Source organism: Gossypium hirsutum, chromosome A01 (assembly GCF_007990345.1).
Source record: "Gossypium hirsutum isolate 1008001.06 chromosome A01, Gossypium_hirsutum_v2.1, whole genome shotgun sequence".
Lineage (NCBI taxonomy): Eukaryota > Viridiplantae > Streptophyta > Magnoliopsida > Malvales > Malvaceae > Gossypium > Gossypium hirsutum.
This window is the reverse complement of record NC_053424.1, coordinates 118,212,456-118,233,343: the sequence shown is the minus strand read 5'-3', so window position 1 is coordinate 118,233,343 and position 20,888 is coordinate 118,212,456. Positions and strand designations below refer to the sequence as shown.

The 20,888-nt window shown below is 32.7% G+C and overlaps 2 protein-coding genes and 2 pseudogenes across 2 annotated transcripts; 3 read left to right on the top strand and 1 right to left on the bottom strand.

Annotated features, from left to right (window-relative positions):
* Positions 1-134: 134 nt before the first annotated feature.
* LOC121219029 (uncharacterized) lies at positions 135-1,167 on the top strand. Its single transcript, XM_041096460.1, has 4 exons — positions 135-234; positions 373-453; positions 553-654; positions 1,063-1,167. The coding sequence occupies exons 1-4, from the start codon at positions 190-192 to the stop codon at positions 1,165-1,167; spliced, it is 333 nt and encodes a 110-aa protein (XP_040952394.1). The 5' UTR covers positions 135-189.
* A 1,081-nt stretch (positions 1,168-2,248) lies between these two features.
* LOC121230504 (probable serine/threonine-protein kinase PBL7) lies at positions 2,249-6,021 on the bottom strand (annotated as a pseudogene).
* A 1,459-nt stretch (positions 6,022-7,480) lies between these two features.
* On the top strand, positions 7,481-11,436 carry LOC121230488 (zinc finger CCCH domain-containing protein 11-like; annotated as a pseudogene).
* Positions 11,437-12,510: 1,074 nt separating this feature from the next.
* Positions 12,511-15,374, top strand: LOC107957964 (60S ribosomal protein L4). The gene is given in 3 exon segments (XM_016893596.2): positions 12,511-12,848; positions 12,851-13,740; positions 15,082-15,374. Coding segments are annotated over 3 exon segments (1,215 nt in total). The 5' UTR covers positions 12,511-12,637; the 3' UTR covers positions 15,196-15,374.
* The last annotated feature ends 5,514 nt before the right edge of the window (positions 15,375-20,888 follow it).

Sequence of the window (20,888 nt, the reverse complement as noted above, 5' to 3'; positions counted from 1 at the left end):
CTGGACAAAGTGCATCTGATGGAATTATAATTAGCGTACTTCAAAATTAGGAATGGATCCCTTATGACAATGTTCATGTTTTCTTGCCATGAATTGTTCTGATATTTCTCGAACCTCTATAACTTAATCATTTACGTGTAACTGTGGGTCCTGTTCTTTTCCAGAGCTGATGAGCTTGAGATAGCACTTATGGAGTTGACCAAAGAAGATAATCGACAAGAACTGAATGAAAAGGTATATGTAAAACTTTTTATATGAATATGCTAAACCCGCCAAGCATATAATTGATTCAACGAAATACTTCCACTGTTCTGTGAGCTTTGGGTTACTGAAGTTGCTTGCAGGATTTGAGGTTTGTTGATAATGCTGCAGATTGAACAGTTAGAGCAAGAGGTGGCTGATCAACACCAAGCTCTTGCTTTTAAGAGAGAGCAAGAAGCTGCAATGCTTAAGGTATAACTTGCCTCTTCTTGAATGCATTTTTTCTGGAACTATGCTAAATTATTATTCTCTTACAAGTCCTCTAGTGATTTTAGATTCTCTGTGCTACAGGTTTTAGAGCAGCTGGAGCAGGAGCAAAGGATTGTCGAAGAAGCTCGCAAAAAAGCAGAGAAAGAAGCAGCTGCCTTGAGAGAAGCAAATGCCGAGCTTCAGGTTCTCTTTCTTTTCTGATGTCCTAGTTATCACGGATAATGTTAAACTACAGATTTCATACCATTCTTCATGTAGGATTAAAAGAGAAGTTTAAAGATACTTGAGTATATACACCAAGAAGGAATCTACTATTCTGTTTTTCAGTTGAGTTTCATGCTAAATATACACACACATATATATATATTCTTGTGATGTGACCTATTGAAAAATTTAAGTTACTGTTAGGCAATTTAAGTTACTTGGTATGCTGTGTTCTGAACTTCTTTAAGCCCTTCACCATAAGAATAAGGTTGTTTTATTCTTATGATTCATACCATTTTCATTTATGCTACTCTGACAGATCCCATGATGCATGTTGTTTTCCCTTCTTTTGATTATATAAAAAAAAAAAAAAAGATTTATTTGCAGGAAAAGTACGAGAAGGCTTTGGCTTCTAATGCTGAAATGCAGAAGAGGTGGTTATGGCAGAATCAATGTTGGAGGCTACCTTGCAATATGAATCTGCCAAGCTAAACCACAAACTTCACAGTGAGAAATATTTTAAGCATCTTTCTCTCTAACATTCACTGGTTTACATAAGAAAAGACAAATTCTAAATATCCAACTCATATCTCGGTTTTTATAGTTTCCTTGTATTCAAAATGTTTTGATGAATTTTTCAATTAGCTTGATGATGAAGAAAACCATGAAGCAACGTAAAATGCAAAGAGCATATTTACTTTGATCCTATTTAAGAAAACTTTAGATGTTTTCTATCTCTTAAGATGCCCCTAAGAAATAAAGGTCTCTTTGCATACAATTCCACCTAGTGAACATTTTGAAAATGCTTTTACATGCTCTAATATGCAAGGGTATGATCCATTCTAGTATTCAGAGGCATTAGATCTTTGATTAATAGATATTATTCCACAGTAAATAGTCATGTCTTACTTTTGTAGGACTCAACGAGCCAATTCTGGACGAAAGGGAGAGGGATATTGTCATTTGGACTTGGCTTGCGGGACAAAATCAAGGTAAATATCTACAAACAATGGTGTTAGAATTGTTCTTCCATTATACATTAGTTTAGTCAACTTGAATTTGACATGGCAGGGAATACATAATGTTGAGGAGCCTACAGATGGTAAATCCAACCAAAGTGCAACGGAGGAAGAAACTAACACCGAAGACGGAGAGAAGACTCTAGTTAGGAATAGTCCTAGTGCCATTGTTATCCTTTAATTTTTGTCTTTTTTGTAGTTTCAAATATACTGGCAACTAATGATAAGACTTAAGAGGGTTCTATTTGTATAAAAAGTGTTAATTTTGAACCCTAGTAGACTTGTAGAACTAGGTTGATTTGAATATAATCATATGTGAAGCATCATATATACATTGTTCAGTAATCAAAGAATTTGTTTTAGTTATCCACAAATGTTGAATCCATGAGGCAATACCATCATTTTATGGAGATTTCATGCATTTGCTATAGCTGCCTGGTAAGAAGGCTCACATTATATTTTGAATAAGATAAAAAAAGGTTCATGTGCATAGAAAAACAGAAGCTACAATAGCTTTAATAATTGTGCCTTTGCTTCATAATAATTAAGCAAAATTTGATAATATGGCATGCGTTTTGCAGGCCTTGTGATTTCATGTACATTAAAAGATGACACAATTTAATAACATACCAGCATCTATCAACAGTTGGAAGATCCAAAGAAGACCCAGATGGTGATGATGAACCTCAGCAGGTATCAACTTAACCTCCTTGTCCGATCCCTTTCGGAACTGTTGCCACCATTGAAGCTTCTTATCTCTGTCTCTCTTTGTCCGAGGTGGAGTACCAGGCATCAAGCGAGAACCTTGTATTGGCTGTGTATCTGGTTTGAATTTTGAGAAGTAAGGTAAGTCAAAGCTGTGACTACATCAGCAATGAGAGGTCTCATATTGGTTGCTCTTGAACACACATTGCTGCCACTGCAAGTGCTTGGAATAAACCCCTTGAGGATATTGACCTTGGAGCATTGGATCAGCCATTTGAGAGAACATTTTTCTGTCTTTGAATAATGGCCTTGCCTGCAATAAAAGGTCAAGATTGAAAAATATAAGGAACCCCTAGCAAACAGACAGAAATCTCTACTTTTTTTTAACTTGCTTGTGAAATAGCTATGTAAACCGTGGTTGAAGACTAATTATAAAAAATCTGGAAGTTTAAGCCAAAGGTGTCTATATGCATTACACATGTTAATTCAGTTCAGGCAATTTCAGGTTTGGGTTGCTTTGGGTCAAGTCATTCGGGTTTTGAGACTGGTTTTTCAAGTTGGATCATTACAGATTCAAATCATTTCAATTCTGTCTCGTAACACGTACTCTCTCTCTCTCTCTCACACACACACACACATGCATATTTCTTACCCATGCAACTAGATTCTGTTCCCCAGCAGCTTTAGAATTATCAATGGCTTTCCTCCCGTTATGATTTCTAGAAGAACAACTCCAAAGCTATAAACATCGGATTTCACAGTTAACTGACCAGTCATTGCATACTCCGGGCACAATATCCATAAGTTCCCATAACCCTTGTAGATACATGGTGTTATCTCCAACAGGTCCAAGCTTGGCCAAGCCAAAATCAGATAACTTGGGAAAATACCCTTCAAGTAAAATGTTGGAGCATTTCAAATCTCTGTATATAACTGGGGGACTTGCTTTATCATGCAAATACTCCAATCCCTTTGCAGCCCCAGCAGCTATTTTCATTCTTGTACTCCAATCAAGTCTTTTTACTAGGTGAAATGTCTGCAAATAAACAAAAAAATCAATATCAGAATGCTTTAAAAACCAGATCCAGAAGTCAAACCAGTGTGCCCTCGGGTTAGACCAATTCAACCGGTTTTATGGCTTTTCCATTTTTTTTACTTTCAAATACATGTCCAAGGAACCACAAGTATCAAACTAGTAAAATAGACTGTCCAAGAAATCACAAAGTAGAATTAAACCATTACAGCACAACCATAATAAGAACTAGTACAATCCAAACTATAGCCAACAAGCTAGACTAATTGGACTAAAACCCAAACAAGGCAACCACACTCCATAAAAACTTAGAGATCTAAGCATATAATTGTGCACGGTGGCCTCAAACTTGGTACTCAAGACCCCAGCCTCGCCTTTGCCAATTGAGCCAAGGCCTCATCACATACAATAATTTCTCATAAAAGGAAAAAAAAACAAGTTTAGAACCACTTTTTGAAGTTTTCCCAATTTTTTCGGTTTTACCGACTTTTCTGGTTCAATTGGTTCTTAGAAGGTTTGAAGAATCCTGGTTGGATGGTATATCTAAACTAGATGGACCCAATTCTCGTTCAACTGGTTGGTCAGGTCCTCTTGTTAGTGAAACAAAAACATACTTATACAGTAATAAATAACAAAAATAATTGATTTAATATTTATACATACCATGTAAATGGTCTTCAAGAGAACCTAAAGGCATATATTCGTAAACCAGAAGCCTTTGATCTCCATCAGCACAGTATCCAGTGAGATTAACAAGGTTTGGATGATGAAGAAGCTTAGCATTAGAACCTCAACAAGGAATTCCCTGTTTCCTTGCAACCCATTTCTATCAAGTTGCTTTATAGCAACAATCTACAATGATCATAAAAAAACCAACATTCAATTTCAACTTTTCCAACTTCATATGAAAAAGCATGCATGCATGCATTTAATTTGCAGTAAAAATTGCTATACTACTACTATAGCAGAGAGTGCATTTTGATCCGTCTACTGTAAAAATGAGCACAAAGATCCCTAGAGCAAAATGGTCATTTTTGTAGCAGTTGAAAGGGGGGGGGATTGTTCATTTTATGAGAAGAACTTAATTACATGATGCAACATTTTTAAGTGACGGAGCATATTCACCTGATCTATTGTAGCTTAACCAAAAGTTAAATGCAGTGGTTCGAGTTAAGCTACAATGGATTGAGTGAACATGCGATGTTACATGAAAATGCCATGCCATATTTCATATTTTAAATTAATGCTACATCATTTAACTAAGTCTATTTCGTGAAATCAATAGTTTTCTTTTAAATGTTACAAAAAAGACCGTGTTGCTCGTTTCTCTAACATACAGGGACCAAAATGCACTCTGTGCTATATAGTATAGAGACTTACAATTTTTCTACCATCATTTGCCAACTAACCTGATTTGCTCTCCAAACGCCCTTTGTACACTCGACCAAAACCTCCTTCTCCCAAAAGGCACTCTGAACTAAAATTCTTAGTTGCCATTGCCAATTCACGAAACGGAAAAGTCTGTGCAGCAATATGTTCACTTCCTCCTCTGTTTGACGTCTCCCCACTTGACAATGAATCCGTTTTCGATTTTTCTGAAAGAATAAAGATGATGAAAATGTTGGCAAAAATCCAAATACATGTATGCCAAAGAGCATACAAGAAATGAAATTTTCAAACATCAACAACGGACTAAGCTTGATTTTGCCAAAGGTTTTAAGACTAATCCATCCTCATATACCACAACTTCACCTCTCAAAATCTACCATACACCTTGCTTTTATATTCCAAATCGTATGCATAATATACATTCCAAAATCCAACTTGAGCTATGCTACTCAACCTCTCGATGTACGAGTAATATCCAATACGAGTATGCTTATGTCTCGATTTTCATGCTCGAACATGCATCGGATACAAGTATCAACATGAGTAATTTAGAAGAAAAACAAAGATACTGAGCAAGGATTTTGCTACTTTGGTCAATCACTTCAATTTAACAGAAAAAATTAAGGGAGTTTTATAATAAAAAAAGGGAAGATCGGCTAGATATTTTAATATGTTAAATTAAAATATACATAAAATTAGGGCAAACCCAAATTTGCAAGTAAAATCCAGAAGCAAGCAAGCTTGCAAAACAGCACTAGTTCCATTTATTATCTAATATATATACCAACATGCTGCAAAGAAAGCTACCCTTTTAAGCTAATTAAAAATAAATAAACAATTGATCAAGCAATCAAGTCTATTTTTTTTTCCATTTCCCCCTTCCAATAATCCAATAGTTTGATCCAAATTCACCAAAAGAAATCAACAACTACACAAGAACTAATCAACTTGCATAAAACCCAGATAGAAAAATAACAAATAGCACATAAAAAGAGAAAAATAGCTATTATAAAAATCAAAAAAGGGTCAATTTTGATTTTTACATTTTAAAAAAAAGCTTTACCTGAAGTGGGTTTGAGCCGATCAAGTGCCATCTCTTCCATTTTTTTCTTTTTCTTGGATTTATTAGCTTTGGTATTTGATTTCCCAGAACAAGGAAGCCACCCCATAAGTCTTCTTCTTCTTCTTTCTTTACTTCTAAATCAAGGCTATCAAAAATCAATCAAAAAGATTAAAACAATATGAACCCATCTCTTGAATTACCTTAAAAACCCAGAAAATTAAAGAAATTTTGATGAAGATTTCATAAGCTTCAAACAAAAAGAAACAAGCTTTACTTTTGAAAAATGTTTTTTTTTCTCAGTAAACGTTTACTGTGGACCATTCATGGATGTTTACTGTCCCATTAACGGATTCAATGTTATCTTCTCGAATTAAAAAAAAGATAGATTTTAACCGTCTGATCTGATTAAAATAAAATAAGATCACTTTGGAGTAAAATTAACGGTCGAGATTGAAATTTTCATGTGAAGTTTGGTCTACGAAGAAAACGCCTTTTACTACAATAATTTTCGCTTTCCATTTGATTTTCTGGTTGGGTCAATGAATAAAATCCACCATTTTTATTTTATTTTCATCTCTCTAACTATTAACTTTTTTAATTTCATCCCTCAATCTTTCGAAATTAAATCCATTGAATAAATTCATGTAAGTGACTTTTTTTTGTCTAATAAGAAATTTAGTCCTTCAGTGTTTACTTATTTTATTAATTTTTTTAATATTTATAAAATTTCTCATTTTAATTATAATTCTAAAAAAACAATAAAATTATAGCTCTCAGTGTTCAGTAATTTATCAATTTCTGTTTAACTCTAAAAATTTCAAAAAAAAAATATTCTTAACATACCTCAAAAACTCGTGAACAAAATATTTAACATTATTCATATTGTGCTCATTGGTGTGGGTTCAAATCATGGTGTCGATTCACACCAGTTCTAATTATATCGGTCAATGCATATCGTTCCAGTGCTAAAGCAAATAAGTAACACATTTTTTTCACACCGGCTCGTTCGACCAATTTCGATCACATCGATTGAAACATGATGCATCGTCGATGCATGAATAATAATAGTAAAAATAATAAATATAAATTTTTAACTATTTACTATTATGCCAAAGACTTAATTAGAATATACGGATTATTCAAAAAAAGACTATAACTTTAAAAATTATTTTTTAAACTCGGTTGAGATATGGTAAAAATTCATGAACTATGTACTAAGAGTGAAATAATTTTACCCTTTTATTAAAAAAATGAAAAATTAGTCTTATGTCAAAAAATAAATTAGTTCTTTTATTAAAATTTATTTTATTTAATATTAAAAGTTTATCATATATGTCAAAATAGATATACGTGACATGTTATGTGTAATTATTTGTTAAAATTAAAAATTATTATATATGTTAGACACCGGCGCCATGTAAATTATACTTATTTTATTAGCTAAGCCAATTTTTAACAATAAAAATTTTTAATAAAAATTAATTTTGTTATTTTTTAGCAACGGCACTTCTACGTGTTTTGCCTAATTTGCGGAACCAATGCCTCAAGCCATAAAAATAAATAAAAAGCACGTGGATACCCACACCAATACAGTACATGCCACAGAAATCTGCCGCATCCGGAAAGCCAGATTTAGCGAAAAGACAGAAATCATAAGAATTGACTAAAGACCTTCGGGTCTTAAGAACAATGGAATAAGAGCAAAAAAAAAAATCGTCAGAAAATACAAAAGTTCAAAATCTCAACGCAATCCGTACAACCGAAACCTGATCCGAGTAAAACTGCTCAAAAGGTTCGGATCATCTCCCGGTTTATTGTGTTGTTTAGGAGAAATAAAAGAAACAATAATCTGAATTTATGTTTGAATTAGTTTACTTTGTATGAAAAGTGAAACGTTTGTTCTCTTGATCGAAATGTAAATTTGAATGGAGATGAAATATAATTGCAAACCATAGAGCATCCTTTTTTTAATTTGAGCTAAGGCGTTAAAGATTGAATACTGTTTTATTGATTATTTTCCTCGCTGTTTATTGTGTTGTTTAGGAGAAATAGATGAAATTAGAATCTATATTTATGTTTAAGTTACTTTACTTTGCATGAAAAGTAAAATGGTTTATTCACTTGATTGGAAATTTTGGTTCTTTAGGAATTGTAAATTTGAATGGAGATAAAAATCAATTTTTGCTAAACATATATTATCTTTTCCAAGGTATTGAAATATTATTTTTCTTACCCATTTCTTTTATCTCAGAAAAAGAAAGAGGAAGAGAAGGCCAAGGAGAAGGAGGTGAATGACTTGTTCAAGATTGCTGTTACTCAACCCAAAGTGCCTGTTGGTAATTGTCCCATCTTTTCCTCTTTGTTTCTTGATTATTATTGGTATATATGTTTACTTGTGTTGGTTTATTGGAACTGAAAGTTTAGAGCTAATAATTGGGCCTTGATCAGGTGTTGATCCCAGTCAATATTGTGTGAATTCTATAAAGCCGGACAGTGTGTCAAAGGTTTTAAATGCAAGTTCTCACATGACCTGAATGTGCAGAGGAAAGGCGAGAAAATTGACATTTACAGTGATAAGCGTGACCAAGGTTAATACTCACATGATATTTTATGTTTTTATTTATTTTATTGCTATCTGCTTAGCTCTGTAGTAAGATTGAAGGGTGTTCAGATTTTTATGTGTGTTCTTCTTTCTCTCTTGAAGGAACAATGGAGGACTGGATCAAGCAACATTGGAGAAGGTTGTGGAGTCAAAGGGAAGGAGTATCAGCAGAACAAGCCTACTGATATTGTAAGCTTTGCTGTTGGTCCTGTGCATTGTTTATCATTAGTTAAGAACTTATAATCTTTTGAATTCTATCTTTGTTTAATGAACGTGCTTACGCATTTATAGGTGAAAAGCTAGTGTGGCATGTCTTTTGTCATATTTTCAAGCACTTGCATTTGAATACGTAACATATTATGAGACTCATCTAATGTGGAAATTATTAATTAGATATGCAGAAGATAAGGAGAGGGAGAGGTAAAATTTAGTCGCAATGAGGATAAAGTTGGTGTAAATTGTAGGGTTTAGCTGTGTAACTTGAGATATTTGTTTCTCTTCTGTGCCTCGTTATCTAACTTTTAATTACTGTACTTATCACTGTTTTGATGTAAATTCAGGTTTGTAAATACTTTTAGAAGCTGTGGAAAAGAAACAATATGGTTGGTTTGGGTTTGCCCAAACGGTGGTAAAGATTGTCATTACAGGCATGCTCTCCACCAGGATATGTCCTAAAGTCACAGATGAAGGCTCTGATAGAGGAAGAGAGTGAAAAAACACCAATCGAGGATGAGATTGAAAATCAGGTAATACTTAGATTTGTTGGAATCAACCTACCATTCCTCCATCCTTGTATCAACATGGTTGTTACTTATCTTTCGTTAGGTATTTAAATTAGCTAAATATTACATGTCTTTGGTTGTAGCGTGCCAAACTAAAACTTCAACACTATGACTCCTGAGCTATTTATGGAATGGAAGAAGAAGAAGATTGCAGAAAGAGATGAAGGTTTGGCTGCACAGAGAGCAGAAAGGGCCAAGAATGACCGCATGAGGTATGCTTTTCATGGCATGTGTGCTTTCACAGGTGTCTGTGTGTAATCAGTTTTCTTTCTTGAAATCATTTACTAAATTTCTTGTTCTTTGTGCTTTCTGCAGTGGTCGTGAACTGTTTCTGTCAGACGCTAGTTTATTTGTGGATGATGCTGAGGCATATGAGAAATACCAGAGAGAGGAAGAATTTGATGCTCCAGAAAATAAGGTACTCTTTTTCTTGGCCTCTTCTATTTTTATGTCTTTAAAGCTCTTTTGAACTACATAAATCAGTCTGGTGAATCGTAGGTGGAAATCCAGGTAAGAGATCTTTAGGACGCTTCTATATGTGGAGCAGATGTTGGTAGATAGAGCATTGCCTTTTTAAGGTTTTTAGAGAAAGAATTACTAGTCATAGGGTCGTAATAAGAGTTCCCAATTTTAAACAGAAGTGTGACAACTGACAACTGACAACTGCTATTATGCTACCACTAGTACTGCTAAGTATTGACACTATCTTACATTTATCAATTATCAGAATCAAGCCACCTTGTCTCATATTCTTGACAATGGAAGTAATGTAATAGCTAACACTAGAGTTCAATGTATTTTGAGGTATTCCATCTCGAAACAGCTTAAAACTACTCTTGTTCCTGAGGATCTTTATGTTTCCATGCCTTGCCCTAGTTTGATCCTTAAAGAGGGAGTGAGGTTTAAAAAAGCACCTCCCTGATTGTGGTGATCATGTATAACATGCTTTCTTTCTGGTTTGCTGTCATCTGTAAGGAAATCTTTTGCCCCTTCTTCTTAGTGCCTGATAATGGCCAAAACTTGGAAATATGATTAATTCGCAGATAGAATTGGAGTACATGCAAAAGTATATATGCTTTTGACACCTATGTTACTTTGATTTGGGTATGGATATGGATACGTGTCCAACATGAGTATGGTTAGATTTTCCAAGTTTTTCCATGTTTATGAAAGATTCTTAGAGGTCATATTTCTATATCTGTATGCCGGACATGAGTTTCAGTGATATCAGTTTGGTTCAGTCGGGGATTTTTAGAACCGTCTCAGCTTTGTTTGGTTCTCGATTTTTTCATATTAAGTTTTTGTTTTATTTTTTAGACTTGCTTTGATAAAATGAGTTTTGTTTTATGACTTTTGAATATTATTTGACAAAATTTCAAGGTCTTTTTCATAAATATTTATGAAAACAATACTTTTTTAAGAACTCTTAAATTATTTTCACTATTTTAAGTATAAAATATTTATTTTTATAATATAAAAAATTATGATTAATTATATATTAAATAAAAAACATAATTCAGTTCGATTTCAGGTAATCGTGGTTTTTGAACTTGCATTTCATAAAAAAACTGGTTGGTTTTATGAACTTGCATTTTATAATATTCTGGTCGGTTTTTTTGTTCAGCCCTAGTCATATAGATATATGATGGACTAGATGTTGAATGTTTCTTGTTTTTCATATTCATGTTCAGGCAAATAGTGATTCAGCAGCTCCTACTGGACCAAGTACCGCCAGTGTTCCAGACGATGATGACGATGAATTGGACATCGATGAATTAAATGAACTAGAAGCAAGCTTATCGAAAACATCAATTCAAATTCAGGAGCCTTCTGCAGAAACTTAAATTTGAGACATGTAGAATCTTTAGTCCGCACGTGTTTTGAAGTGTGGACTCTATGATCCTGCTGCAACCATTACGGTTTCCTCCATAGCTTAAGACTACTGAGCTCCTTGTTATGGCAGCCATGTTCAAGGTTCACCTGTGAGCCTAATGCTGCTGTGAATTCATGTTGTGAAATTGCTAGTTGTATCCCATTTTTGATGCTGGGTTTATCTCAATAATGAGGATTATGAATATAATTATGGTTCCTTGTTAATAATTTAGGCTTGTATGCAGACAAAGCTGGATTCTCTTAATAAATGTAATTTTCATTGATCTATTATATCATATGTTGTGTTGCTTTATATCATTGCCAGTGTCATTGTCTAATCAAAGATGCATGCATTTATATATTTGTTCTAGAATTTAATTATTTTTTTGTGGTAAAAGAATTTTAATTTCCTATTACTTTAAATAAAAAATATGTATATATTTTAAGATTATTTTTAAATATAGAATTTAATTAATTAAAAAATCATTTTTCCTTATTGTTGATGATAAGCCAAATCAAAGAAAGAATAGATTATAATACACTTACACCCCAACAAATAGATTTATAAAAAATCTTGAGTTTAAATCCTATATTTTGTTTTTTCTTTTCTATATATAAAGAGATAAAATAGGATAAAATATATTTAAAATAATATAATTTATTTGTAAAATAATATTAGTTTTTATCATTATTAGTTAAATTGATATTTAATCAACTCATAACATCAATTAAGCCAAATGTTTAATATATAATGTAGTGGTTTGCATTGTATCCAAAATATCCCAAGAAAACTTTGCAATCTGAATTTAAAAAAGGACATAAAATATAGATTTAGCCCAAATATTTATATTTTTTAATCAATTTGACTCTTTTTTTTATAGTTAAACTTGACCTTCAAATTTTTAAAAAGAGTTAAATTTGATCATCAATCTTTTGATAAAAGTTAAATTTTTGTTTTTTAAATAAAAATGCTGACTAAAATTTTAATTTATTAAACATGGCAATTCATGTATGCTTTATGTTATTTTTATTTTTATAATATTTATTTTTCTGAATATTTTTATAAATTTTAAATTATTTATCAACATGACATATAATACCATGTCAACATAAAATATACGTAAAGAGTCACAAAAGTTATCACATCAATATCGTTAAAAATACTATTGTTTTAGTTAATATTTTTATTAAAAATGATTTGAAATTTTTCAAAAGATTATTAATTAAATTTAACTAAAAATAATAATGACTAAATTGATAAAAAAATGTGAATATTAGAGCTAAATTTGTTATTATACCATTAATATTTGGATGGAGTGGTATATGATAAGATTCCATGGACCCGTCAAGAAGGTATCCCCGTAGCCAAACAACCCTAAACCCAATTCTTAAACAATTAGCACACCTCCACTCTCCTCAAAACCCTAGCGCGCCTCTCCCTCTCATTTTATTCATTTCTCCCATCGCGCTCTCTCTCGCAATCCAAAACCCTGAAAAATGGCGGCCGCCGCCCATCCTCTGGTCTCCGTCCAAACCCTAGAATCCGATATGGCCACTGACGCTACCCCCACTGTTCCCCTCGCCGATGTTATGAAAGCCTCGATCCGACCGGACATTGTCACCTTCGTCCACGACAACATCTCCAAAAACAGCCGCCAACCCTACGCCGTCTCCAAAAAAGCCGGTCACCAAACCTCCGCCGAGTCCTGGGTACTGGACGTGCCGTCTCGCGTATCCCTCGTGTTCCGGGCGGTGGTACTCACCGTGCCGGTCAAGGTGCTTTCGGAAACATGTGTCGTGGTGGTCGTATGTTTGCTCCGACCAAGATCTGGCGCCGTTGGCACAGGAAAATCAACGTTAACCAGAAGCGTTATGCTGTTGCTTCCGCCATTGCTGCTTCTGCTGTCCCATCCCTCGTCATGGCACGTGGTCACCGCATCGAGTCTGTACCGGAGATGCCTTTGGTCATATCTGACTCCGTGGAGAGCGTGGAGAAAACCTCGGCTGCAATTAAGGTTTTGAAACAGGTCGGAGCATATCCGGATGTGGAAAAGGCTAAGGACAGACAAGGAATCCGACCCGGAAAAGGGAAAATGAGGAACCGGAGGTACATTTCTCGTAAAGGTCCTTTGATTGTTTATGGAACCGAGGGGTCAAAGCTCGTTAAGGCCTTCAGGAACATTCCTGGAGTTGAGGTTGCCAATGTGGAGAGGCTTAATCTTTTGAAACTCGCCCCTGGTGGACACCTTGGGCGATTCATTATTTGGACCAAATCAGCTTACGAGAAGCTTGACTCAGTTTATGGATCATTCGAGAAGCCATCAGAGAAGAAGAAAGGGTATGTTTTGCCTCGTTCTAAGATGGTGAATGCTGATTTGGGTAGGATCATTAACTCCGATGAGGTACAATCAGTGGTGAAGCCTATTAAGAAGGAGATCAAAAGGGCACCTTTGAAGAAGAATCCAATGAAGAACTTGAATGCTATGCTGAAGTTGAACCCTTATGCTAAGACTGCTAGGAGGATGTCTCTTTTGGCTGAGGCACAACGCGTTAAGGCTAAGAAGGAGAAGCTTGACAAGAAGAGGAAGCCCATTTCTAAGGTATATCAATTCTTTTATGTCTTTCATTTTGCTTGTTTTCTTTATGGTTTTGAGTTTCTTATGATAGTGATTGCAATTTCTGCGGTTTAGGCTGATATATCTATGTTAATGGAATTATGTGTTCATTTAATGGTCTATTTAATATTGCTTCTTGAATTATGCGGTTTAGGATGATATATCAATTTTCTCTCATTTCACCCCCAAAGTGCATGGCATCCAATAAGAATATGCGCTTGTCATGTTGTCATGTCCTTGTTGACTGATATCATGGGCCAATTTACTAATAAAGCCTATATATATGATTAAAGGGGACTTTTTGCTTATTAATGCTTCTTAACTGTTTGATTAATCCCCATTTATATTGTTGTCGTGCTTATGAGTGTTACTCTTCTTTAGCATAGTGTTCCCAGCAGTGTGTCAATTTCAGTTTATATACATATATTTGTTAATATATTATTGCTATTAACAATAAGGGTTGCTGCTGTTTAATACCATTGTTTTCTGTTTTTTGACCATGTAATCTTACGGAACTTGAATTTCTAGGGTGATATACCTTAAACCATTTCCTAAATGGTCTTTTTTTTTTCCATGTTTTATCGTTTGTTGCATGTTTGCACTACTTGTTTGAATCATTTAGTTTAGTCATATGCTAGATGGGTATGCTTTAATTGTTCAACCTTATGTTGAGCATTCTTTTGGTTCACTTTACTCTGTTCTGTTCTTTTGTTGTACTCAAATTATGGGTAGAAATGTTTGCATCTTAATATTTTTCAAATTGTTTACTGCTTTTTACATTCTTACTCAGATGTGGCTGATATTGGCATCTATTTCATCTGGATGTATTTGTTCATCCTCGTGAAAAAAATTGTGCATTAATGATTCTAGCTTGCATAGTGTTGTTTCGGTTCTTAATTGTCAGTATTGCCATTAGAGCTGACAGTTCTGACTTGAACTCAATCCAACTTGATTAACTTGAAACCAAACTCAACCCAATTAACTCGAGTCCGAACCTAACTCAACCTGATTTGATCATATAAAGGTAAACCCTAACCTCGAAATGATTTGAACACAATAACATGGCCTAAACCCAAATAAGCCTGAATTTATCACTCCAAAACTGAAATGATCTGAACTCAAAATTGATTTGAAAATTTTCAAAACCCAAATTAACCCGACTCTAGTTGACTTGATCAGAAACCAATCTGACCCCAATTGACAGGTGTAAATGCCATGGATCCCATATCTATTTTAGAAGTGGCCTTGTTAAAAGTTGAATTATTGAATACAATGTTAGTTTATTGACACCTTACTCACATTCGTCATTCTCTTTGCTGGTTTCAGGAGGAGGCAACCGCAATCAAGTCGGCAGGCAAAGCATGGTATCAAACTATGATCTCAGACAGTGATTACACCGAGTTCGAGAACTTCTCAAAATGGTTGGGCGTATCTCAGTAATTTAGTTCTTCCTTAAGAAATTATGGCAGACAATCATTTTTATCAGTTTTGTTTTAATGTTTTTGACATGTTATATGTTGATGGCCTTTTGGAATAGTTTCATTTATCTTGAAGACAAGGATTAAATAGTTTTCTTCCATTCTCCTTTTATGATAATATTGAGATGTTGGTTGTGTGCAGTGTTCTAGTAGTGAACTTGTATGACTTACCACCAAGGTAGAGGGAGCTAATCCCAGTACTTATCATCATAGAAAATTGTATGATTGCATGATCAAAAATCAAGTCTTACTGGGTCAGAAAAAAATGTCAAGAACGCGAATCTAGCACAAATATGCTATGTTCAAATGTTGTTACTTCTGTAAATTGGTTTCATGTTTTTCATTCATTTTGATGATGAAGAAGATGCAAAGCACCTTAATGTTTCAGTGATGGATCCTATAACAGAAGTTGACCATTTGAATTCGAATAGATTCATACATAGAAATAAAATAACCATCTTGGTCTCAGTTATTTAGTAATTTTAAAAAGGAAAAGTTGAACAAGTAAAATCGGGTAATGTATTAAGAGTTTGATTGTATTTTCATGTGGTGTGATATAATGATTAATTTATTTATTTTTTAAGTAAAAAAAAGTAAAATACGATTCAACTCTTAATATAATTAATTTTATAATACTCTTACTGAATTGAATCGAAGCTTTTTCTAGGTAAGGAAAATATCAAGTTCTCTTCAATGTTTTCATTAATGTTTTATTAGTTGTAGTAGATTTATTTATTTATTTATTTATCATGTTGAAGCTTCATATAATTAAAACTAGACAAATAATTTGACTCTTTAGTATATAAATTTATAAAGCAAGATAATTACACAAATATATGAATATGTCCAAAAACATATAAACAAATTACTAACTTATTAAAATTTATAAAAATATATAGATACAAAGATGCAATTTATCAAATAAAAATAAACTTTTTTTTATTGGCACCAAGTTTTTGAGCACCGAGATGATGGATTGAATCTCGCAACTTTTTCAAGGTTTTCCATTTTCTTCTCCAAGTTGGTGTTTAATTAATATAATTTAACATATTAATAAAATAATTCAAATAATTACACTTAAAATTAAAAATACCTTAAAAATCTGATTGAGTTTTAGCTCGATCGGTATGAGTATTGTTACCAATACAAGAGAGTATGAGTTTGAGCGCATTGAAGCGCATTATCCTCTTATTTATAGATTAACGAGAGACTATGAATAATTCGCAAGTATAATCGGAACTTATAATAAAATTATTAAAAAATATTTTTTATATTTTAAATATAATCCTAATACAAATATATATATAAATACACAAATTACTAATAATTTTTTTTATTAGCATTAAGATTTGAGCAGCGAGATTATTAATTTAATGTTGAGGATTTCCATTTCTTTCTCCAAGTTGATATTTAAATAAATTATTTTTAACAATTTTTAAAATCGTCCTAATCACCTCGTAATTCTAGAAAATTAAGCATATTTCAGAAACTTCCTTGTATTAAATTAATGTAAGTGACAACGTTGGATGTTGCCATAATCAACAACTTGTCCTTCTTTTCTTAAATAATTTTGTTCTCATCATTCGAAGAACAACAGTACTATACTGTGGTTCCATTTTTTTTTATGTAAATTCGATTTGGATCAAGTTGGCATTGGTTGGATAATTTATTTTATTATTTAAAACTATTTTTTATATTATTTAAATTTAAATTTAATTTAATAAGATATTAAATATAATTTATAAAAATAAAAGTTTTGAATATTAAGTATTCAAGTTCAAGATTAATCGTGCATAATTAAATGGGTAGATATCCAAGTCTCACCTTAAGTTGTTATCATGTGTGAATGTTAGTTCAGTTAATTGATTCGTAGTCTAGATTGTTCCGATTTGTAATTTGCTTGTATTGTAAAATTTGATTCTTTGTTTTTGTTCTTACTCTATTTGAGCAAGAATAATTTGATTCCACGCTTTGTAATTACTCGAACATGTATTGTATTTATAAATTTTTTTAAAAAAATGTGTACCTCAATTTAGAAAAACAAACTTGAAAGTTTCGACTTTCCTCTGTATTGACATGCGAGTCATTTTTTTTTTTTAATTACATAGGAAAATGTAAATTTTTAATTTTCGTCCTTATTCTACACTTAAATTTAAAATTATACAACAATGGTCGATTTTTAATTTTAACCTTTGTACTAAACTCGAATTTAAGATATAATTATTATGCTTTAAATTTATTTTTTTTGCATAATTTGGTACTTCAATTATTACAATGTCATCTATTAAGCCGAACTACTTTATTTTGATTAAAATGTTAATTTAACTTTTAAGAGTTGTTTAGTGAGGCTTCGATGGATCAGATGTTGATTATGAAAAGAGTTCTTGAACGATTTATTGATAGTTATGGCCATCGAATCAGTGAACAGAAAACCCAGGTCTTTTTTCTCTAAGAGTGTTTCCCTTGCTCTGGAAATGGAGATTAGCGGTGGATTTGGTTTCTGTCACGTCGATAATCTGAGGAAGTACTTAGGAGTTTCGCTCTTACACCAAAGAGTGAAAATGGATACCTTTCATTATCTAATCGACAACATGAGGAAAAAACTAGCAAAATGGAAGTCTAAGCTACTATCTCTAGCTGGTAGAGTCACGTTGGCTCAAGCAGTTTTAACTGCTACTCCCGTTTATGCAATGCAAACAACGGTTATTCCAAAGGGGGTTTGTTCTGAAATGGATAAGATTATCCATAATTTTGTATGGGGTGACATGGAGAAGAAAGGTATCAATCTGGTTAAATGGGACGATATTTGCAAAACTACAAAACATGGTGGTCTCGGCTTTAAGAAATTTGACAACCTTAATAAAGCTTTTCTTATGAAGGTCGGGTTTAATATTATTAAGAACCCTCACCTCTTATGGGTTCAAGTTCTTCGAGCTAAATTTAAATGAAGGGTGACCTACCGATTGTGCTAAATGCAAGTAACGCATCGCGATTATGGAAAGGGATTTGTAGTGTTTGGAATAGGATCCGAGATGGTGTCATATGGAATGTTGGTAATGGATTAAAAGTGGATTTTTGGAGGGATAATTGGATCAAAGACTAGGGACCCCTTATTAATGCCTGTTCACAACTTGAAGGAATTCCATCTGGGCATATTCCTGTTAAGGATATGTTGACGCTAAGTGGAGAGTGGAATTGGAATAAGATTGGCTCGTTACTACCACGCTCAGTGTTGTTAAGCATTGCTGCCTATAAACCTCCATCAGGTCGTGATGTGGATGATTTTGTGGGGTGGAAATATGATAAGAAGTGTGTATTTTCCATTCGTTCGACTTATGTTGCTTAGTATTTGGAACCAGATTTAGCGTATTCCGGGACCTCAAAAGGTTAGGGTATCTATTTGGCTTGCTTATCTAAATAAAGCCTTGACCAATGACAACCGAAGGAGAAGTAATCTTACCCAAGATGCAAGGTGAATGATTTGTGGAAGTTTGTCGGAAAGCATTGAGCATGTGTTGCGTTTATGCATACCAACTGTAGCAACTTGGAGCTCGATAATCAGGCTGGAAAAGAGAGACGAATGCTTCTCTATCAGTTTTGGAAGTTGGGTGGAAATAAATATCTCTGATTCTGAGCATTTTGCATGCGATCCCTCTGATTGGCAGGTACTTTTTGGTGTTATTTGCTGGCAGCTTTGGATGAGGAACAATTATGTGTTTAATGCAAATTTTGTTGAGAATGAAAGTGTTTTGGAAAAGAGTACCGTACGAGGGAAAACTAACTCTGTTCAATCTTTGGATCGATGGGGGCCTCTAAGTGTTCTAAAACTAAAACTAAAACTTTGATGGGTTCTACAAGATGATGAGTGACATAAAGTGAATATTGATCGTTTAGTCTTCAAGGTGTCCAGGAATGCTGTTGTAGGTGGTTTGATCTGCAATCAGCATAAGACGTGGATTTCTAGTTTCTCAAGGAATATTGGTCGTTGCTCATTTATCGATGCTAGCTTTGGGGAGCTGTGGAAGGTCTCCAACTTGCCTAGAACCTTGGGCTGAAACGAATAATTCTTGAGTTGGACAGCAATGAAGCTATTCAAGCGATTCAAGAAAATGTAGTTGATCAACATTACTTAGCTGTGACACGTACTATTAAGAACATGTTGCAACTTCCTTGGATAGTTAAAGTTACTCATACCTTCAAAAAGGGTAACAAGGTAACTAATGGGTTAGCATCTATGGCGTTCTCAAGACTAATGGGTAGGTGCCTTTTCATGCAATCGCCAGATAAAATCTTAAAAACACTACATGATTATTCCGGAGTGGCTTGGCCACGTATAGTTTAAGTTATGGTTTAATCCTTCTTTTTGTACCAAAAAGAAAACAATTATAAACGCTATTAAAATTATTTGTTAAAGTCTAATTCATTGTAACGTCAAATTTTTTTGTTACATGGCTATTAAATAAGTATTTTTCTTTTAATTTCAAAACATCATGCTTGTAAATTTAATAGAAAAATTTAATGCGTTAACAATTAAATTTAAATTTTTAAATTCAAAAAAGAAAAAGAAAAAATTCCTAAAAATAAAAAAAACAAAGATTAAATTTCAAAAATACATAAAGCACAAACACTTTATATTTTCTTTATAATTTAACCCAAAAAATTAACTCAACCTAAACATGATGAGAACTATACTAATTAAATTATAAATTTAATTTCCAATAAAAATAAAAATAAGTGAAAATTTAATAACAAAATTAAATCCAATTCATTTATTGTTTCTAATTAATTAGAAGCCAAACTTTGGGTGATGCCTAATTTAATTCAATTAAATGTTAAAAAAAAAAGTAGATAAAATCCAACACCCTACCTATACAGCCAAAGGTTGATAACATGTGATTTATTCTATGTCACATCAAACATGGGTTAGATATATGTAATTTAAGTAAAATTTGTATTTTTCAACCAAAAAGTTATTTTTGTCGATCGAGTCTTAACTTAATAGGTATGGATGTTGTTGTCAATACAAGATGACGTGATTTTGAGTACACTGAAACGCGTTATCCTCCTATTTATGGGTTCTAGATGGACTATAGGTAGTTTTAAACATTGTGTAAAAAAGAGCAGATATGATCAAAACATATAATGAGATTGTTAAAAAAATTTGTACTTATTATCTACTCAATTTTAAATAATTATAAAAATTAAATTACCTCGTTATTTTTATATGGATTAAATTGCTCGTTATCCTATAATTTATTAATTAAAATAGTTATCACAATCATCTATTGTCCTTATTTATTTATTTTTTAATGATATAGGGATTAAATTGATGGAAAATAATAAATTGCTTCTAACCTTAAAATACATAGGCATTTTAGGTATTTATTATATTAATTGAAAATATTCTCATTAAACTAAATATTTATTTATAATAACTAATAACTGTATTTAATATAAAAAATTAAAAATTAAATTATTCTATTTTTTATGGAGTTTACACTTAAACAAAAGAATTTAATTTAATTTAATTAATTAAATCGGTTTAAATAATTTGAATGTGTTAAAATAAATAATTTTAAAAAATGGCGGTTTAATTTTAGTTGTAAATTTTTTATTCATCCGTTGAAATTAATGGTGAATTTGGATGGACGGTGC

Coding starts and splice junctions, on each gene's coding strand:
- LOC121219029 (XM_041096460.1), top strand. CDS start 190: ATGGAGTTGACCAAAGAAGATAATCGACAAGAACTGAATGAAAAG. Junction 454..552: donor AAGAAGCTGCAATGCTTAAG/GTATAACTTGCC, acceptor TCTGTGCTACAG/GTTTTAGAGCAGCTGGAGCA. Junction 655..1,062: donor AAGCAAATGCCGAGCTTCAG/GTTCTCTTTCTT, acceptor ATTTATTTGCAG/GAAAAGTACGAGAAGGCTTT.